A 22,681-nucleotide genomic window follows, 5' to 3' on the forward strand; every position below is an offset into this window, starting at 1 on the left:
AGATTCATTTTCACAATGTTGATTCCTCCAATCCAAGAACATGGTATATCTCTCCATCTATTTGTATAATCTTTAATTTCTTTCATCAGTGTGTTATAATTTTCTGCCTACAGGTCTTTTGTCTCCTTAGGTAGGTTTATTCCTAGATATTTTATTTTTATTCTTTTTGTTGCAATGGTAAATGAGAGTGCTTCTTTAATTTCTCATTCAGATTTTTCATCATTAGTGTATAGGAATGCAGGAGATTTCTGTGCATTAATTTTGTATCCTGCTACTTTAACAAATGCATTGACTAGCTCTAGTAGTTTTCTGGTAGCATCTTTAGGATTCTCTATGTATAGTATCATGTCATCTGCAAATAGTGACAGCTTTACTTCTTCTTTTCCGATTTGGATTCTTTTTATTTCCTTTTCTTCTCTGATTGCTGTGGCTAAAACTTCCAAAACTGTGTTGAATAAGAGTGGTGAGAGTGGGCAACCTTGTCTTGTTCCTGATCTTAGTGGAAATGCTTTCAGTTTTTCACCATTGAGGACAATGTTGGCTGTGGGTTTGTCATATATGGCCTTTATTATGTTGAGGAAAGTTCCCTCTATGCCTACTTTCTGCAGGGTTTTTATCATAAATGGGTGTTGAATTTTGTCAAAAGCTTTCTCTGCATCTATTGAGTTGATCATATGGTTTTTCTCCTTCAATTTGTTAATATGGTGTATCATGTTGATTGATTTGCGTATATTGAAGAATCCTTGCATTACTGGAATAAACCCCACTTGATCATGGTGTATGATCCTTTTCATGTGCTGTTGGATTCTGTTTGCTAGTATTTTGTTGAGGATTTTTGCATCTATGTTCATCAGCGATATTGGCCTGTAGTTTTCTTTCTTTGTGACATCCTTGTCTGGTTTTGGTATCAGGGTGATGGTGGCCTCATAGAATGCGTTTGGGAGTGTTCCTCCCTCTGCTATATTTTGGAAGAGTTTGAGAAGGATAGGTGTTAGCTCTTCTCTAAATGTTTGATAGAATTCGCCTGTGAAGCCATCTGGTCCTGGGCTTTTGTTTGTTGGAAGATATTTAATCATAGTTTCAATTTCAGTGCTTGTGATTGGTCTGTTCATATTTTCTATTTCTTCCTCATTCAGTCTTGGCAGGTTGTGCCTGTCTAAGAATTTGTCCATTTCTTCCAGGTTGTCCATTTTATTGGCATAGAGTTGCTTGTAGTAATCTCTGATCTTTTGTATTTCTGCAGTGTCAGTTGTTACTTCTCCTTTTTCATTTCTAATTCTATTGATTTCAGTCTTCTTCCTTTTTTTCTTGATGAGCCTGGCTAATGCTTTATCAATTTTGTTTATCTTCTTAAAGAACCAGCTTTTAGTTTTATTGATCTTTGCTATCGTTTCCTTCATTTCTTTTTCATTTATTTCTAATCTGATTTTTATGATTTCTTTCCTTCTGCTAACTTTGGGGTTTTTTGTTCTTCTCTCTCTAATTGCTTTAGGTGCAAGGTTAGGTTGTTTATTCGAGATGTTTCCTGTTTCTTAAGGTAGGATTGTATTGCTATAAACTTCCCTCTTAGAACTGCTCTTGCTGCATCCCATAGATTTTGGGTCGTCGTGTCTCCATTGTCGTTTGTTTCTAGGTATTTTTTGATTTCCTCTTTGATTTCTTCAGTGATCACTTCGTTATCAAGTAGTGTATTGTTTAGCCTCCATGTGTTTGTATTTTTTACAGATCTTTTCCTGTAATTGATATCTAGTCTCATAGCATTGTGGTCGGAAAAGATACTTGATACAATTTCAATTTTCTTAAATTTACCAAGGCTTGATTTGTGACCCAAGATATGATCTATCCTGGAGAATGTTCCATGAGCACTAGAGAAAAATGTGTATTCTGTTGTTTTTGGATGGAATGTCCTATAAATATCAATTAAGTCCATCTTGTTTAATGTATCATTTAAAGCTTGTGTTTCCTTATTTATTTTCATTTTGGATGATCTGTCCATTGGTGAAAGTGGGGTGTTAAAGTCCCCTACTGTGAATGTGTTACTGTCGATTTCCCCTTTTATGGCTGTTAGTATTTGCCTTATGTATTGAGGTGCTCCTATGTTGGGTGCATAAATATTTACAATTGTTATATCTTCATCTTGGATTGATCCCTTGATCATTATTTAGTGTCTTTCTTTGTCTCTTCTAATAGTCTTTATTTGAAAGTCTATTTTGTCTGATATGAGAATTGCTACTCCAGCTTTCTTTTGGTTTCCATTTGCATGAAATATCTTTTTCCATCCCCTTACTTTCAGTCTCTATGTGTCTCTAGGTCTGAAGTGAGTCTCTTGTAGACAGCAAATATATGTGTCTTGTTTTTGTATCCATTCAGCCAATCTGTGTCTTTTGGTGGGAGCATTTAGTCCATTTACATTTAAGGTAATTATCGATATGTATGTTCCTATTCCCATTTTCTCAATTTGTTAAAAAAATGGGAATAGGAACATACATATCGATAATTATTGTAGGTCTTTTCCTTCTCTTGTGTTTCTTGCCTAGAGAAGTTCCTTTAGCAGTTGTTTTAGAGCTGGTTTGGTGGTGCTGAACTCTCTCAGCTTTTGCTTGTCTGTAAAGGTTTTAATTTCTCCATCAAATCTGAATGAGATCCTTGCTGGGTAGAGTAATCTTGGTTGCAGGTTTTTCTCCTTCATCACTTTCAATATGTCCTGCCACTCCCTTCTGGCTTGCAGAGTTTCTGCTGAAAGATCAGCTGTTAACCTTATGGGGATTCCCTTGTGTGTTATTTGTTGTTTTTCCCTTGCTGCTTTTAATATGTTTTCTTTGTATTTAATTTTTGACAGTTTGATTAATATGTGTCTTGGTGTATTTCTCCTTGGATTTATCCTGTATGGGACTCTCTGTGCTTCCTGGACTTGATTGACTATTTCCTTTCCCATATTAGGGAAGTTTTCAACTATAATCTCTTCAAATATTTTCTCAGTCCCTTTCTTTTTCTCTTCTTCTGGAACCCCTATAATTCGAATGTTGGTGCATTTAATGTTGTCCCAGAGGTCTCTGAGACTGTCCTCAGTTCTTTTCATTCTTTTTTCTTTATTCTGCTCTGCAGTAGTTATTTCCACTATTTTATCTTCCAGGTCACTTATCCGTTCTTCTGCCTTAGTTATTCTGCTATTGATCCCATCTAGAGTATTTTTCATTTCATTTATTGTGTTGTTCATCATTGTTTGTTTCATCTTTAGTTCCTCTAGGTCCTTGTTAAATGTTTCTTGAATTTTGTCTATTCTATTTCCAAGATTTTGGATCATCTTTACTATCATTATTCTGAATTCTTTTTCAGGTAGACTGCCTATTTCCTCTTCATTTGTTAGGTCTGGTGGGTTTTTATCTTGCTCCTTCATCTGCTGTGTGTTTTTCTGTGTTCTCATTTTGCTTATCTTACTGTGTTTGGGGTCTTCTTTTTGCAGGCTGCAGGTTTGTAGTTCCCGTTGTTTTTGGTGTCTGTCCCCAGTGGCTAAGGTTGGTTCAGTGGGTTGTGTAGGCTTCCTGGTGGAGGGTACTAGTGCCTGTGTTGTGGTGGATGAGGCTGGATCTTGTCTTTCTGGTGGGCAGGTCCACGTCTGGTGGTGTGTTTTGGGGTGTCTGTCGAGTTATTATGATTTTAGGCAGCCTCTCTGCTAATGGGTGGGGTTGTGTTCCTGTCTTGCTAGTTGTTTGGCATAGGATGTCCAGCAGTGTAGCTTGCTGGTCGTTAGTGCAGCTGGGTGCTGGTGTTGAGATGGAGATCTCTGGGAGATTTTCGCCATTTGATATTATGTGGAGCTGGGAGGTCTCTTGTGGACCAGTGTCCTGAAGTTGGCTCTCCCACCTCAGAGGCACAGCACTTAACTCCTGGCTGCAGCACCAAGAGCCTTTCATCCACATGGCTCAGAAGAAAAGGGAGAAAAAGTAGAAAGAAAGAATTAGTAGAAGAAGAAAAGAAAGAAAGAAAGAAAGAAGGAAAGGAGGGAGGGAGGGAGGAAGGAAGGAGGGAAGGAAGGAAAAAAGACGATAAAGTAAAATAAAATAAAGATAAAATATAATAAAGTTATTAAAATAAAAAACATAATTATTAAGAGGAAAACCAAAAAACAAAAAAAACGGATGGATAGAACCGTGGAACAAATGGTGGAAGCAAGACTATAGAGACAAAATCTCACACAGAAGCATACACATACTCAAAAAGAGGAAAAGGGGAAAAAATCATAAATCTTGCTCTCAAAGTCCACTTCCTCAATTTGGGATGATTCATTGTCTAAAGGAGGGAAGGAAGGAAAGAAAGAACAAAGATAAAGTAAAATAAAATAAAGTTATTAAAATAAAAATTAAGAAAAAAGTTTAAAAAAACAAAACAAAAACAGACAGAACTCTGGAACAAATGGTGGAAGCAAAGCTATACAGACAAAATCTCACACAGAAGCATACACATGCACACTCACAAAAAAAGGAAAAGTGGAAAAAATAATAAATCTTGTTCTCAAAGTCCACCTCCTTAATTTGGGATGATTCGTTGTCTATTCAGGTATTCCACAGATGCAGGGTTCATCAAGTTGATTGTGGAGCTTTAATCCGCTGCTTCTGAGACTGCTGGGAGAGATTTCCCTTTCTCTTCTTTGTTCTCACAGCTCACAGGGGCTCAGCTTTGGATTTGGCCCCACCTGTGCGTGTAGGTTGCTGGGGCGTCTGTTCTTTGCTCAGACAGGATGGGGTTAAAGGAGCCGCTGATTCGGAGGCTGTGGCTCACTCAGGCCGGGGGTAGGGAGGGTCATGGAGTGCAGGGCGAGGCTGTGGCGGCAGAGGCCGGCGTGATGTTGCACCAGCCTGAGTCGCGCCGTGCGTTCTCCCGGGGGAGTTGTCCCTGGATCACGGGACCCTGGTAGTGGCGGGCTGCACAGGCTCCCTGGAAGGGGGGTGTGGAGAGTGACCTGTGCTTGCACACAGGCTTCTTGGTGGCGGCAGCAGCAGCCTTAGCGTCTCATGTCTGTCTCTGGGGTCCGCGCTTTTAGCCGCGGCTCGCGCCCGTCTCTGGAGCTCCTTTAAGCATCGTTCTTAATCCCCTCTCCTCGGGCACCAGGTAATAAAGAGGGAAGAAAAAGTCTCTTGTCTCTTCGGCAGGTCCAGACTTTTCCCCGGACTCCCTCCTGGCCAGCCGTGGCGCACTAACGCCCTTCAGGCTGTGTTCACGCTGCCAACCCCAGTCCTCTCCCTGCGCTCCGACCGAAGCCCGAGCCTCAGCTCCCAGCCCCGCCCGCTTCGGCGGCGGGTGAGCAGACAAGCCTCTCGGGCTGGTGAGTGCCGGTCAGCACCGATCCTTTGTGCGGGAATCTCTCCGCCTTGTCTTCCACACCCCTGTTGCTGTGCTCTCCTCCGCGGCTCCGTATGTCCCCCACTCCGCCGTCCGCAGTCTCCGCCCACGAAGGGGCTTCCTAGTGTGTGGACATTTTTCCTCCTTCACACCTCCCTCCCACTGGTGCAGGTCCCGTCCCTATCCTTTTGTCTCTGTTTATTCTTTTTTCTTTTGCCCTACCCATGTTTATTCTTTTTTCTTTTGCCCTACCCAGTTACGTGGGGGGTTTCTTGACTTTTGGGAGGTCTGAGGTCTTCTGCCAGCGTTCAGTAGGTGTTCTGTAGTAGTTGTTCCACGTGTAGATGTATTTCTGGTGTATCTGTGGGGAGGAAGGTGATCTCCGCGTCTTACTCTTCCACCATCTTCCCGGAAGTCGCGACACTTTTTTAGTAGCAGTTCTCAAATTGTCAAGTGCTGTTTCCTTTTCCTGCTACAGATTTCTTTTACATTTGTTTTGGAGGTCAATTAATATACTTTTGTTCTTTCTGCTTAATCTAATCTGAAGGTTTATAAAAATTCCAGTGGTGTACAAATATGCCTTAAATATGTGATGCTTTAATCTCATTATGATGTTATGAAATTAAAGATTTGGAATTTTCATGCAAAAACATTCATGTGGTTGAAATAGAAATGTTAACCACCCATACTCTCAGATGGACATTTTGGTATGCCTCTGATAATTATAATGCTTGAATATAAGATGCATTAAAATAATATATGATCCATGGCTGCTGAGCCTGTGCGTCCAGATCCTGTGCTCCGCAATGGGAGAGGCCACAGCACTGAGAGGCCCGTGTACTGCAAAAAAAAATACATATATATATTTTTATATATATGTATATATACATATACACACACACACATATGAAAGCTAGTCTGGAGTGTTCTGTTTTTCTTATACGTAAATTTTGCAGAAACTTCTGAAGAAGTCACTACTACTGTAATAATTGAAAGACTAATGTGGAAGGTCCTAAATTGGCTGTTTCTTAACTGATAGTTTTTTAGTTGTTGTATTTGTTTGTCCTGTGTTAAATTATGGCTGACAAAGTGAGTGGGATATTTTTATTAGTTTTTTGGTTCAATCCTGAGTTCTCTGTTTGTTTTATATATGTATACACACACACTTACTACGTAACAGATACTCTGCTAGGAAATTTTTATGTTAGCTATTCTTTAGACCTCAGAGGAGTCCTCTGATGCTAGGTCCCCAGTAAGGCTTAAATAATTTAACCTCAGGTTACACAGCAAGTAAGTTGTGGAACTGGCATGTCCACTCGAGTGTGACTTCAGAGCCCAAGTCTTCCCACCACATCCTACAGTATCACAAAGAATCAGAGTGAGATGCCACTGTACCCCAATTGCCAGCCTACTAACTTCAGGTGAAAGTGGGCTGTAATTCTGACTTTGTCATTAATTGGTAGTATGATATTGAGTAATTGACTTTCCTAGCTCCACTTTTTAAAAAAATCTTTAAACCAAGGTCTTTGTGTCTCCCTGAAGGTTGGGGAATGAGGAGATGGTGGTATGAATCCATGCCCCACTCCAGTCAACTAAAGGCTCCCCCTCTTATCTGTTGTACATATTGGGCTTCTATGTCAGACATCATTTGAAGGCACAATTTCTCTGCTTAAAAAAAAAAATTAAACTGTTGGTCAATATGATTTCCCAGGTCTTATCCAGCTCATTCTCTCTTGAGGGATGTTGATCAGCACAACAGCTCCTTGTTATTTTTCCTTTGGCAGGGAAAGCAGGTGTGGCCTGAGGCACCGGATTATTTAGTACCTGCTCCTTTCACTTGACAGCATTAGGGTGCTGAGGACAGGGCCATTAAATTAGGAGGAAAGCAGGCTCTAGATGGGCAGTCCTCCAAATCTCAGAATACTGAAGCATTTAAATTCTTTACCCACTGTAATCAGAGCACCCAGCTGCCCCTTTACTTTGCAGTGAAACTTTCAACAACGCACTTCCCACATCCGAGCAGAGGGAAATTATGTGAGGAAGATGACAGAAGTAAAAAATACATAAAACACTGAAACATAAATTTCTGTTTGCATTCAACATTGTAGAATTAGAGAAGATTTCTTGGCAACATACCAAATAACAGTGAGCAAGACCCAGCACTCTTTCATCCATAGCTACGTTGTCTCTGCCTTCCTGAAAGTTTCTGTTCCTTGTTGTGCTCATGCTGTTCATATTGAAGTATTCAGTCAGCCTTACTTCACTGATACAAACAGTGGTATCATTGAGGACAGGGTCAAATCTTAACTTTTATTTCAGTACACCAGGAACATTGCAAACTATTTTAAAAAAATGTTTCTGTTGGTTAAAAGGGAGTCTAGCAAATGAGTAGGGACCACTTAGTGCACTATCCAGCTGTACCCGGAAAAGCAATTTAGAGAGCTCGCCCTTCCAATGACAGATTGTTAAATATCTTAAATTGGGCCCCTTAGCTGTCCTTGGAATAACTGCATGGGGAACTCTGATCAAAATGAATAGAATGAAAGAAAGAATATTAAGAACCTGTTTTAATTTTCTGGTTAAAGGAAAAATGATTAGAGATTCTTTTTTTTTTTTTTTTGGTGCGAGGCTCCCCAGAATTTTTTGGGAACTGAGATTTGTATAGGTTTGGTTCTCATATCTAGGTATAGTGGGGGAGAAGAGAAGGGGCAGGAAATAAGTTTTTCTTGTTTAATACATTTAATTAATTTCTACAGATAGTTACTGAGTATTTGCTATGTAGCCAATTCTGCTAATCACTGCTTATGAGAAACTTATGAACTTATAGGCAAGATAACATTCACACTAGGAGCCATTAAATAGATGATGATGTGTGATTGAGTGCCAGATAATTAGTATAAGTCTCATGAACAGATGACTGATTCCATGCTAATGATCCTGCATGGAGATAGACATATGTTCTTATCAGGAGACAGACTATTGAGATCAGGAGCAGCCTGGGAGGTCAGGGGTGTGTGGTCATCATATTAGGTACAGTAGAGGGAGAGCACAGCAGGGTATGAAGGCACACTCAGAGGCTTCTAGGAGGGATGTTCGTTTGTTCTGTGCCTGGCAGGGTAGGTAGTATTTGAATATATGGAAAGAATAGGCAGGATGTTCTGTTCTAGGAGGAGATGAGAGTGATGTTGTGGAGGACGGCAGAAAACTGGCTTAGGTAGAGAAATGGATTAAGATGTGATCGTGGAAGACCTTAAATCAGTTCAGCAAGTTGCCATTGGAAGTGTATGTCTTGAGAAGCTTTATTTAATCCCTATCAGTTTGATTGATGACCCTTTCTTTGGGGGGGTCCCCGCTGTACCTTAGAGTCTGCCTCTGTTATTGAACCAGTCATTCTGAAAGGCTCAAATTTATTTACAGGTTTTTCTTTCACTAAATGTGACTGAGACTATACCTGGTTACCTTGATTGGAATTTGGCTGTTTTTGAAATTCCATATTCATAAATTTACCTATCAGAGTGGGTTACTTCTACAGATAGTTTGATTTTAACCATTTTATTTTCAATCTTAAAATTTAGATTTTTGTGACATCTTGCTTTCATTGTCATATGCTCAGCACAAAAGACATAAAAATTAAATCCTGTTTAGCAATACATTTAACAAATTTGTTTTAAATAAAAAGATTAAATGAAAGGGAATTAGAATTCAGCAGCTATGTATGTATCATTAATATTATTGTGTTTGTCACTTATGTGCTGTTGCATTCACAGTGTGTGTGTGTTACTCCACTGGTATTTATTTTAGGAACTCATTTTTATTTCTGAATTTGAGTTTTATTTATTTAAAAAAATTATTTATTTATGGCTGTGTTGGGTCTTTGTTGCTGTGCATGGGCTTTCTCTAGTTGCGGCGAGCGGGGGCTACTCTTTGTTGCGGTGCACGGACTTCTCATTGGAGTAGCTTCTCTTGTTGCTGAGCACAGGCTCTAGGCGTGTGGGCCTCAGCAGTTGTGGTGCGTGGGCTCAGTAGTTGTGGCTCGTGGGCCCTAGAGTGCAGGTTCAGTACCTGTGGCACACGGGCTTAGTTGTTCCGCGGCATGTGGGATCTTCCCGGACCAGGGATTGAACCCGTGTCCCCTGCATTGACAGGCAGATTCTTAACCACTGTGCCACCAGGGAAGTCCCCCGAATTTGAGTTTTAAAGGACATTTTATAATTAGTTGCTCATGCTGATTTTCTTAGCATGAGTGTTTTAGGATGTGAAATTGCCATTTCTGCTGTGCGAGGTCTTATGGTGACGTGTGCTACCCTAGGAGCCCGGGCTGATGCTCCTCCAGCGTGGACGTGTGTCCAGGCCACCAAGTTTTCCTTGCAGGCAGTGAAGTGAAATTGAAATCTCTGTCATTGCTGATATTTCCCCTCTCCCCTCCCACCCATTTGCTCTTAACCATAAATTTCCCCATTTCCGCTGTTTATGATCTTTGACATCTTCTAATTTGGGTGTGAGTTTTCTCTATAAAAATGTAAAAATAAAAAACATTGCTGCCAGATCCTTTTGGTGCATTGAAATTTATGTGAATAACTTGAATTAAAAGGAAAATTTCTTAGGTGAGTGAGGGCTGTGAGTGCTTAACATGAGACCCTCTGAGAGGATTTCTTAACTTCAGAGCGTCTGTGAGCCCCCAGACATTTAATGCGAAGTTTGTATGAATATTTATCTGGATTTTTTTTTTTTTTGGCTGTGTTGGGTCCTTGCTGCTGCACGCGGGCTTTCTCTAGTTGTGGCGAGCGGGGGCTACTCTTTGTTGCAGTGCACTGGCTTCTCATTCCTGTGGCTTCTCTTGATGCAGAGCACGGGCTCTAGGCATGCGGGCTTCAGTAGTTGTGGCACACGGGCTTAGTTGCTCCGCGGCATGTGGGGTGTTCCCGGGCCAGTGATTGAACCCGTGTCCCCTGCATTGGCAGGCGGATTCTAAACCACTGTGCCATCAGGGAAGCCCCTATCTGGATGTTTTTATTGGGAGAGGATCCATAGCTTTCTCAAAGAGGTCCATGATGCCAAAAAAGTTAAGAACCACTTCTCTGAGGATTATATTTTCCTAGTCCTACAGATTCAACTATTACCCTAAATCAACTACATTAATGAGGTGTTTACCATAAAGTAAGCTCTTTTAAGTACTTGAATTAGTGAATCTATTGATATATTGTCATAATTGTTTTTGCAAGATGTACCCCATACCAGAAAGGTCAAAGGGATTAATTTACACTTTTAGTTTCTTTCCCCATTAAATTGACATATTTACTGTACAGAGACCACTTGACATAATCTTTATAAATATGGGGTGTGATGAAAATTATTTTAGGTTCATATATCCATGGATTACCTTGTAAGTTAACATCATCATCCTAGTAAAGAATTAATGAATATCTTTTAACTTCTGAACACTATGATACTTGTCTAGTCTATAGAAAATGTAACATAAGAAGTAGGTTGGGAAGCCAGTATGAAATCATGAGTATATAAGGACCCAAAGAAAAGTGCAGGCAATACATGTTTTAAGAGTAGAAAGGAGGGAACGGTCACTGTGAGTTGGGTCAAGCATGCAGGACTTCAGTGAGAAGGGGGATTTGAGCGGGGACTTGAAAGATGGGTAAGACCGAGTTTGGGGAGGAGGGAATAACTGGTTGAAGCAAGGTCCACAGGCGATTTTGCCCCTTAAGGGGACACTGAGTTGACCAATGGAGAGGCAGCAGTGGGTAGTGGCTCTTTCCCTGGCTTCTAGTCCTGGCTGGAAGCTGCTTAACCACTCTGTTCTCAGTATTTTAATTTGTAAAACTAGTACTTTTCTTATAACATTCTTAATTTATTTGGTATGTGTTATATTTGAAAAGAAAAACCTAATATACAGAGCCATCAAGATGGCAGTATGGGAATAAGGTGAGAGTAGTTAGTGGCCAGATTGCTAAGGGTCTTGAGTAACAGGGTTAAGCAGGAGTTGGCAAACTATGGCCCTTGTACTCATTTCTTGTCTTTGTAGATGACGTTTTATTGGGACACAGCCATGGGTTAATTTATCATCGTCTCTGACGACTTTTTCTACAGTGGCAGAGTTGAGTGTTTGCATCATGACTTTATGGCCCATGAAGCTTAAAATATTTACTCTTTGGTCCTTTACAGAAAAAGTCTGCTGACTCCTGAGTTAAAGAATTACAGCTTTAATTTAGTTGCATTGGGGATCCATTTAAAATTTCTGTTTTGTTTTGTTTGGGGGAAGGAAATGTATGTAGTAGACAGTAGTAACAACAATGCCACCGGAAAAGTGTATTAGGAAGATTAATCTAGTGAAGTTGCCTAGAGTGCATTGGAGGGTATGAATTCGTGTTGAGGTGGGTAGGCTGTTTAGGACCAGTAGTTAATTCCTGAAGCACGCTAGAGAAGAGATGGTATCCACTGTAGGAAGAGATAGTAATAAGAAGAATGTAAATGGAGGGATAGATGTGTGAGACTCTAAGAAAATAATAATAGTCTTGGAGACGATATGGGGAGATATGAGGGAATATATGAGGATCTAAAGTATGTCACTGAAGTGACCGGAGGGGTTAGTGGTGCATCTGAAATAGGAGCTAGTTTTATAGGGAAGTTCATCACTATGGTTTTGGCATGTTGAGTGTGACGATACATCTGTCAGGTAGTTAGAAGTTATTGACTCTTTGCTTTTTCTGCTTCTCTGGCCAGACCCAACTTTCCGGGAATGGTAGGCATAATTCAGAGAGTAGGCTGCCCTTAATTGCTCAGAACTCCCCCTACAGGGTCCCAGGAAAGAGGGAATCTGTTTCCTTAGTCCAGTTTTTCTTCTTCCTGGTAGTGCCTTCCAAGAGTGACGGCGGTGGGTTGCATGGTGAAATAATGTGGATGTGTAGCACATGGCTTGTAAATGCCAGCGACTTGATCACTGTCTGTGGGAGAAGCACGGGGCAGTTCCCAGAGGCTCTCTTGAGCATGTTGGCTCAAGTTAGTTCTTCAGACAAAACTCACAATCTTCCCTTCTACTCTTAGCCTGAGACACACATCCCTTCTAGACTCCTGAGACCTCCACCAGAGGTGAGCTAATTAGACTGTATGTGAGCTGCTTCTGGCTGTGGTTTACTTTGTATTTTTTTCTTATTATGTTGTCATTATCATAAGTTGGGTGGTTCTTTTGCCAACACAGATCGGAATGTAGCCTTGACACCTTTAACTTGGTAAGATTTATTTTCTGTTTGGCTTTCTTGAGGCTTGTAATTAAAGGATACAAACTGGTCTAGAGTTACTTTGTTTTTTCTCCTTGTTCTGTCATCCCGGTCCAAATCTAGACCCTTGCCTCAGAGGTCTGGTCTGGCCAATTACATTTTCTTCCGAATTAACTAAATTCTTGACATCTTTCCCTTTTCCTGTATAGTAGTCTCCGTCTGACGAGCACTTCCAGTCAATGGAAGTGTGAGGTGGACTGAAGCTCAGGGCAGATGTCAGATCTGGGAACCTGGAATGATCAGGGCAGAGCCTTCCTTTCAAATACAATTTTGTAGTTTTCAGTTAACTTTTCAGGCAACCTTCTCAGTTTAATCTTACAACAGCCCTGTGAGGTAAACATCTTGTAATTAATTGTTCAAATTATGTTGAAAATTAATTGCAAATTTTTATTTTAGTGAGTACAAAAGGCTGGATAAGTTGACTTTTAGTGAGAATTTTTAAAGTAATAGATGAAAGCTGAGGCTCAGGAAGGCAAAATTACTTGTTCCAATCACATGGTAAGTAATGGAACAAAGGCCGATCCCCAGTAGTAATAGTAGTGACATCAGCTAGATCTTACTGACTGTTCCCTAAGTGCTGGGCACTGTTTTAAGTATTTTATGTGTATTAACTCATTTAGAATACTTTTGCCACAATACCAGTTTGTCTGTTGGGTGATAGATGTTTCTTCCAAGCTCTTGCATTTTAGAAGGTGAAGAATACAAAGTGAGAAGAGCAGTGAGCTGAGAACTAATCAATTTTTGGGACAACCTATAATTTAAGGGCAGAAGAAATGCCAGAAGCCGGGGAAATAGCAGAATGGCAGAAGCGATAGAACAACGACTAGGGTAGCATATTGTCACACGAGCCAGTGGACGAGAGGGATTGTAGAAGAAATTCCTACCCTTCCATCCCTTGACTGACTGGACTGCGCTCTGCTCTTAGGGCTGGATCTAGAGTCCATGTGGTCCTGCTTCCCTGCCAAGGGGTGGGATGTTACATTTTATTGTAACATAGCTGATACAAGGTGAGAGTTTATGAACAGAATCTCTTACTGAAAGAAAGAAAATAAAAAGAAATGGCAAATAAATAAAGGAGTTTATAGGAGAGAGAATTATAATCCTAATTTAACTAAAGGCTAGCCAGAAATCGGCTTGATGAGTACAGATCCTAGGGCCCTCTGGCTACTTCAGTTGCCCACTTCAATGTCGTTTGGATAATTATTGACTTTTCTACTTTGGAGAAGATTCAGTTCCTCCTAGAATTTGCTTTCAAGTTTTACCTTTGCGTATGGTGTCCCCTTTAGCCCAAGACTCTGGAGCATTCTTTCTCCTCCAGTGCTATTCTTGCACCCTTGGGTTCTGATTCCATCCCAGGCCCCATACATGAGGATGGCAGTTTCCTGACTGACCATAGAAATTCTCCTTGCCTGTTACATGCAACCTGAGTTTTATGCCATCTTAACCTGACTTTGCAGTTTGACATCTGTGCTTCCTGGGTATCTCAGTGATATGGGGGTACAGCAGTGAACAAAACAGATACAAATCATTCACTTCGTGGAGGTTTCCTTTGAGTCAGTGGGGCTTATAGTTTGATTACATTCTGAATAATATTAATTAGCCAGTTGTAAATATAAGAATCTACCTAAGATAATATTGGGAATAACCAGAGTAGTCAACAGTAACTGAATTATATTACTAAATGGCACGTTGTATGTTCATTATAAATGATGTTTACATGGTTTATATATAATAGAAAATAACATAAGTATTATTGTAAATAAGTTAATATGCGCAACAAGGGAAAAATGTTTAAATTCCCAAACTGTGGTAGAATAAAAGACAGGAATGAAGTACAGCCCAGTGTGAAGTAGAAGCTTTGTTTCCTTCTGCTCTTCTTAGACTCACATTTGGGCTGCCAACTAAATTCCTTTCCTTCTTTTTTTTTTTTTAATTTGATCTGAGGGATGTTTCTTGCCCTTCTTATCTTCTAATTGTATGTTGGCCAGGTGGCTTAAACTCTCTCTATGCTCTTATCTGTAAAAAAGGAGTTAATATTCTCCATACCCTGAGAACCCTCTTACACTGTTTGGTGGGAGTGTAAATTGGTGCAGCCACTCTGGAAAATAGTATGGAGGTTCCTCAGAAAACTAAAAGCAGAGCTACCGTAGATCCAGCAATCCCACTTCTGGGCATATACCCAGACAAAACTATAATTTGTAAAGATACATGCACTCCTATGTTCATAGCAGCACTATTTACAATAGCTAAGACATGGAAACAACCTAAATGTCCATCGACAGATGAGTGGATAAAGAAGATGTGGTACATATGGAATGGAATATTACTCAGCCATAAGAAAGAATGAAATAATGCCATTTGCAGCAGCATGGATGGACCTAGAGACTATCATACTAAGTGAAGTAAGTCAGAAAGAGAAAGACAAATACCATATGATATTACTTGTATGTGAAATCTAAAAAATGACACAAATGAACATATCTACGAAACAAAAACAGACAGATGTAGAGAACAGACTTGTGGTTGCCAAGGGGGAGGGGAGTGGGGGAGGGAGGGACTGGGAGTTTGGGATTAGCAGATAAAAACTGCTAATAGGGTGGATAAACAACAAGGTCCTACTGTATAGCACAGGGAACTATATTCAGTGGCCTGTGTTAAACCATAAAGGAAAAGAATGTGAAAAAGAATACATATACATATAACTGAGTCACTTTGCTGTACAGCAGAAATTAAACACAGCATTGTAAATCAACTATGCTTCAGTAAAATTTTAAAAAATTAAAAAAAAAATCCTCTACACCCCCAAATTATCAGAAAAGGAGGAGTGGCTTTATATTCAAGTTTTTACCATTTCTGAATTAGGGATGTTTGATTGTTTTTGAATAACAAAGAACTTTTGGAGAATACGTATTAGCTTGAAATAACTACAGATAATTCTAGTTGGGATGCTTACAGAGATCACTAAAACAGGTTTAAACAAAGAGGAGGAAACAAATTTAACACACATTTATTAATTATACCTGAAGAAATGATCCTGGAGTTGTAGGTGTTGGATGTCACTGTAAACTGGCTTTTAAAGGTGACTTTTAAAGGTCAGACAGTGAGTGTAGCACTGAATGGATTCTGTGCATTAGGATAGAATTTCCAGCTACAGCATCACACAGCTTTAAAAATTGCTGTATCTCAACTTAAAGCAGAACCTAAGATGTAATATAACTGAAAATGAGACTGTGGTGGTAGCAAAGATTCTAACGACAATTGCATGTGAAAAGCTTGACTCTGATAATTCCTAGAAATGTAAGTCAGAGCAAGTATTTTTATTGTTTTATGTAGTATGTTATTTTATATATGTACACAATTAACATAAAATATTATGAGAAGCTATTTGATTATTTAATGTACATCCTTAAAGTGTAGCCAACGACTTTTTGTCCATTGGGTTGCCTTATATTTAGGTATACCTGGTCTTTACTTCTTAGGAGATTTTAAGGGTTAAATGAAACAGTTAATTGGGTGTCTGCTGTGTAGTAAGCACTGGGTAAATAGGGACTGACACCAAGACCTGCTGCAGTTCTGTTTCCTGCTCTTTCCTTGTCATCACAGCTGGTGGGGGAGCAGGAACACAGTGGGGAGTGACTTGGAGGGTGACAGGGTAGCTTTATAGGTAAATAGCGTCTTGCCCAGTCTCTCCTCCTCCAGGTCTCCACCCTCCACCCCCGCCGCCTCCCCACACAGTCTGTAGCGCAGAGAAGGCGCAGTGGTTCTGCACTCTGAGACGGCTCACCCTCTCCTCACCAATGCAGACCCTCAGGTCCACTGACTGTGGTCGTCCTGCCAAGCAGTCCTGGGAGAGTTGGAGAGTTTGTAGGTGATTTTAAATTATATCTTTACTGAACAGGAGGTTTCAGACATACACACTTTTTGTAAGGTATGTTTCCCTACAAGCTTACTAGTAGGGCTGTGTATATATTTCTTATAAGTTACAAGTGAATTTTTGTTATTTTTTTAAAACAATGTTCAGAGTATAAAGCTCTGGCATAACTGTCATTATTTCTAGTCTTGGTGTGCACACCTGTCCTCTCTGCTCACTTGGATTTATTTTCATGTTATGTCTTCCTGGATTCTGTTTTCTATGTTAATCTTAAACATTCAGATGTACCTTATAATAGAGACAGTAGACTAATATGTAAAAACTAAATTTTTATAATCCTGAAATTGGCACTGCGTATATTTGTTAACATCTAAGAACCAGAATTAAAAAATAAATAACTTGAGATAGGAAAACTGGCTTCTTCTTTTTTTTTTTTTTGCGGTACGCGGGCCTCTCACTGTTGTGGCCTCTCCCATTGCGGAGCACAGGCTCCAGACACTCAGGCTCAGTGGCCATGGCTCACGGGCCCAGCCGCTCCGCGGCATGTGGGATCCTCCCAGACCGGGGCACAAACCCACGTCCCCTGCATCGGCAGGCGGACCCCCAACCACCGCGCCACCAGGGAAGCCTGGAAAACTGGCTTCTTATTTGTTGAAATTTGCTCAATAAAACGAAGTTATTTCAAATAAGGAACTATTGTTACCAGTTCTTCTGATAATCTTGTCTCCTCATGGATTTAGTAAGTAATAAAGGCAAATAATAAAATATCATATGTTGTGACAAAATTGGCATTATACAGTCTTTATTTGTAAAATATTTTTAATTCTAAAATTTTATACTAAATTGGATAACAGTAGTTTGCTTGCCTGTTTGTATTACTTTGTTGGAAATTTTTGAGAAGTAACACGTTATATCAAATAGCAATTTATTACCTACAGCTTGTCAGTGCTAGTGACAATAAAGTCTAGAAATACATTACTGATTTTAAATTTTGTTATTCAAGAATAATTAATTATTCATTTCTCTTAAAACTTTCTTACAAGATTTCTATTTAGGATTTGTTTTAATCAGGTATGGTAAGTCACACAGACATGGGAATAATTGTCATGAAGAAAGAAGTGTACTCACAGATCTCTAGAAACACCTGCAGGGCCACATGGGGATAGAGGGGGGTGGGGAAGAACACAGCCCAGCCTTTAATGGGGTTTTTGCTGGAAGGAATGGGTAAGGCAGGGTCGATACCTGCGTAAGCTTAGGATTATATAGTTTGAATAATTTCAAGGGTTAAAGTCTAGGGGTAGTTCCTAGTTGTCCCATGCCAGGCCCTTGGGTGATGTAGAGCTGGGGAATATTGGCTTAGGTGGGAGAGGTTGAGGAAGGAGATGCATGGGGTGTGGCTCTGGATTGGTTGATTGGTGCATCAGAAGTGTACTCCCAGGGGAGTCCTTTGCTCTCTTCAGGAAATAGCTAGCCCTGGGAGGGGCTGACTCTCCAAGATCAAGGCCCCAAATGCCAGAGCGTCAACACAGAAAATAAGAAGATACAGTCAATACAAACTTTATGTTAACACTCAAAATACTTTATAATTTAAATTTCATACTTTCTTCATTAAAAAACATTGGTTGCAGTTGGCTGTTGTATACTTTTGTTTAGAAGATCTTAAATTTTAATGAAAAAGTGTATTTTATAAATCTAGCTTTTTTGATTGGTACAGTCTGTCAGTGATATTTCTAGAAAAACAAATTATCTTTTACAGAGGAGATATAAACAGAATATTGGTTGGTAAATTCTTTAATGGTTCTCTCATCTGAATATTATTGATATTATCTGTCTTTCAAGGATAATGGCAGCTTTATTAGGTTACATTTCAGAAACAAAACAAAACCAGACAGTCAAAGACTTCAGGATGTCACTGCCAACCCAGTCGTAGACTCAGGTGCTGTTTCCACATGTATATTTTTTAGAGATAGTGTACATGAGAGACTAGAGAATATGTAACAAATTTATTTTCAAGCTTTACTTTTTAAAATGGTGAGTTTTAGGATGTCTGTCAAAGATATTGTTAATTAAAGCCTAATGTGAAACGCTAGACATTTGGAAATGAGACAGTTGTGTGGTTGAGACAGTTTCATTTCCTCACAGTCACTGGTAGATGCATTTAAGGGGATCATCTTAGTTATGTAGCCTTTTTATAATCTCAGTAACTTTATTCAGCACCCTCATTCATGTATTTGAGTTTTTTCCCCTTGTAAGGAGCTTTCTTGGAAAGCACACCCAACAACTTCAGCTTATATCTCACAGAGAGTTGGTGATTCATGGGTTGGTTAATGTTTGTATGACACCAGCAAAGGTTGTCCTTTCTGCTTTTCCTACCAACTCTGGAAAAATTGCAGCTCTTCTTGGAGAAGTTTTTGAAAAGGGAGGAAGCTGGCAGTTGTAGTTTAAAAATGCAGTAATAATGCTAAAAGTAATGATGATTATAGTAACAATAATCTTGAGCTTTTATTATATACTAGTTGCTAGTATGAGTGCTTTATATATTTATATGAATAGTTAATTTAATTCTCAGAACAACCTCATTGTTTTCCTCATTTTTTTTGGATGAGAAAATTGAGCCCCTCAGAGGTTAAATCTTGCTTGAGGGACATAATTGGAAAGTGATGGAACCCAGACTACAAGTCTAGATTGTGCGCTTTAACCGTGCTTTTATAACTTAAAAATCTATAGCTCAGAAGTAAGGAAACTAAAGCCGAAAGATTTAAAGCCATTGGCCCAAGGTCACTGGAGCAGTCAACACTGAAATTCCTCTCCTGGGTGTCATTTTCACTATCTTCGTATGCTTTCTCTAGGTGTACTCTCTGCCTTTATCCTCTTATATTTGGGTGAATCTTCTTGCTATTTTTGACTTGCTGTGGTTCCAAATTCTGAAAATTATATTCTTCCTTTGGAATTGTTTTACTTGACAAGGAAGCCCCCAGGAGTCAGTGTAGCTTTATGGACTGAGAGGGTGGACTTTGCAGCCTTAGTGCCTGTAATTGAATCCTACCTGTGCCGGTTTTAGCCATGTGAACTCATACAAGTCAGATACTTCTTGTGTTTCAGTAGTTTTATCTGTAAAATGGGTTAATTATGGTAGCTATCCCACAGGGCTGCTGGTAGGAATAGATAAGTTAATACAATAAAGCTGCTTAGTGTGGTGCCTGGCACATAGTAAGCATTTTATAAATATTTTCTATTCTGGCTATATTATTTATGAGAAATGTATACTCCAAATTAAACTCAGCACATTATCTCACACCTATTAGGTACTCAGTAAATGCATACGGAGTGAATAAAAATAATCATCAATTGCTTTGTATTGGCCTTTGCTTTTTATACTAGTTGGAAAATTAAGGTTATAGAAGATGAGATATTTTCAATGTTTGTATTAACCTCTGTTACTAAGACTAAGGACCAATATTACACTATGCTCTTCATCTCGTGCTATTTTTCACTTCACTTTTCTCATCTGCAAAACCATTAGTTTTTCATTTAGTATTTTTATTGAGATTGTGTAGAAAGGTATTGCATACATCTGAGGTACCATTGGTGATGTAAAAGTTTATGTCATCATATTTAAAACTAAATGTTAATGTCTTCGAATTTTTTCATGTCACATTTTCCAAGTAATATCAGCTACCCATTAAATAAGAATTTAATTGCAGGAATGGTAATGCAGTCGTCAGTAAAATGACTTTAGTTGGCAGCATCATTTAGCCGTGAGATGAGGACTGGGAAAGCAGGATTGAGATCCTCCCACGGCAGTTGTTCAACATTACATTTGCTTTTGCCTTTTCTGGTTGAATAACACAAGAATTAAACCCTTTAAAAGGGAGCCCATCCATCTCCTTTCACGCGTGTCCTTCTTGCATCAGAGAAAATGCTGCATAATTCTGAGATGACAGCCCCACCTCTGATGTCACCCGGGGTGGTACAGTCCTCTCCGAGGCTTTGCTGGGGTTCCTGCTGCTGCACTGGGGAAATGGTTACATTAAAGCTCACTCCCGTCATCTCCATTATCTCCTTGGAAGTAGTTTTCACAAATATAGAAAGGCCCTACGGTGGTTGTTTTCGGTAAGCTACCAAGGTGGAGAGCGCAGAGGCAGACGGGAGCGTGAGGGCAGGCTGCTGTGCCTTTGTGACACAGGGAGAGGCGGCAGCTCGCTCAGCCGGGCTCCTGGTGCTCAGAGCGCTTCCATGGACATCACCCTGTGCATTGCAGGGCCACAGGGGCTGCCAGGAAATCTGAAACTCATTTGCTTCCAGTTACTAGAACGGCAGATTTTGAATTAGCCAGCTTCTTTTCTAGCTAACTTTTCTCAAGCGTTAAGCTGATGAACTGGGCATTTTCTATGATCAATGGGTAACTGCTGGAGCTACAGTAATCTCTGTGAGTAACCTCTATTTGTAGGTCTATGCAGGCAAATATATTTTGTATATCTATCTTTTGTAAAATGCTGCTGTAAAATGATCCGTCTGTATTATTGACTGCTTTTGCTTACTAGTCTTGTCTTTTGACCATCCCAGTAGGAGACTGCTGGGGCTGGATGAGGTTTTGCTGAATCCTGACTAGAGAAGCACATACTGCATTTATCCGGGGTGTCCACACCAGCCGTTCTTTAATTCCCCAGCCGCCAGAAAGACACCACCTGCCCTCCGAGTGCTGTTGCCCAGAACCTCCCCTGGCTTTAACGTGGAAGGTTTATTTTAGCATCTGACATTGGATTTTTCAAAATTTTTATTTTTAAATAGAAAACAGAATATTATTCTTACCTGTAATTTTATTTCCTTTCATTGTTTTTTTTTGTTGTTCAAACGGCTTTCCTGGGAACACAGAATTCTATCATCCTGTTTCTCCCTGTTTCTGATGTATTATATAGAAAGAAAGAGGAAACCAGCTACCCCTGTAGTTTTAGAAAGCCATCATGTTGTGGCACTGGATGGGAATGGGGAGGAGTTTCTCTTAAAGAGCTCAGACTGCTTTCCCCCTGCTCTGCCGGAGTCTCTGGAGGAGAGCGTGGCTAGCCCCAGGCAGCACCACAGCCGCTCCTTGAGCACTGTCCTTGAGGCTGAGGTGGCCTCTGCTGGAGGTTTATTTTTCCTCAGTTTACACATGGGGGTGTGTTTTTCTTATCTGTGGAAAGTGTCACTTTTAGAGTAGTTCAAGATTTATTTCTCTCTCACCAGGGAACTTGACTTCGGTGAAATTTGCATTTTCAGAGACGCTTGGAATTATTGCTCATGTCAATTTGCAGCCTGAATCCTTACCAAAACTGTGGGTCTCTTATTGAGCATGAAAACTACTGAATGCAAATATGGATCAGCTGAGGCTTGTGACAGGCTGGAGGCTGAGTGAAGCTGTTGTTTTCCACTGCACTTGACATCTGTCTTGGCACACAGCGGTTTAGGGAAGTCCACAGCTGTAGTGGATCATCACTGCTAGGCACTCCAGCCGCTTGGCATTTGTGATTTATAAGAAAAAGAATTGTATAGTATTTTGAATTTCAACTTAAGTATTAAATTTCTTTAATATTTCAATTTTAAAATATTAAAATATTTAATAAAATATCTTAAATAAGAACTTATATTAATACCACCACATCTGTGTTAACTTTAGCAGAAGAGAGCCTGCTATAAACAAGACTGTGGAGTTCTTTAAAAGCTTAAACTTTTGCTTTTAAAAATAAAGAGAAAACAAAAAAAATCAGTGAAGATCAGAGAAATTTAAAAATTGGGTTTTCAGAGAGTAAAGTGGTGGTGACCAGGGGCTGTCAGGATGGGGAAAATGGGGAGATGCTGGTCAAGGGTACAAACTTACAGTTACAAGATGAATAAGTTCTGGGGCTCTGATGTAAAGCATCGTGATTATAGTTAATAATATTGTATGATGTACTTTGAAGCTGCTAAGAGAGTAGATCTTAAATGTTTTCACCACAAAAAAGGAAGTAATTGTGTGATGTGGCAGAGGTGTTAGCTCAAGCTATAGTGGTGATCATTTTTCAATCTCTAAGTTTATCAAATCAACACGTTGTATACCCTGAACCTACACAATGTTATATATGGATTACATCTCAATAAAGCTGGAAAAAATTAGAACATAAAATTGGGTTTTTAAAAGTGTGGATTCCTAACAGGAAGAAGTAGA

The 22,681-nt window shown here is 39.7% G+C and overlaps 1 protein-coding gene across 8 annotated transcripts in view; it reads left to right on the forward strand.

Annotated features, from left to right (window-relative positions):
* Window positions 1–22,681, forward strand: part of PSD3 (pleckstrin and Sec7 domain containing 3) — a 499,749-nt gene that overhangs the window by 86,716 nt on the left and 390,352 nt on the right. Inside the window, exon 1 of one of the 8 annotated variants that reach the window (XM_060291628.1) lies at window positions 20,493–20,610. The exons of 3 other annotated variants lie outside the window; for them this stretch is intronic. Coding sequence is in view for 4 of the 5 variants with exons in the window: in XM_060291631.1 (XP_060147614.1) it covers window positions 20,896–20,926 (31 nt within the window). In the remaining variant the exon portion in view is untranslated. Of the gene's footprint in view, window positions 1–20,492; window positions 20,927–22,681 lie in introns of those variants that run through there. 4 more of the 8 variants (XM_060291631.1, XM_060291629.1, XM_060291625.1 and 1 more) reach the window with 4 other exon arrangements.

The sequence above is a fragment of the Globicephala melas genome, chromosome 21, assembly GCF_963455315.2.
Source record: "Globicephala melas chromosome 21, mGloMel1.2, whole genome shotgun sequence".
NCBI lineage: Eukaryota > Metazoa > Chordata > Mammalia > Artiodactyla > Delphinidae > Globicephala > Globicephala melas.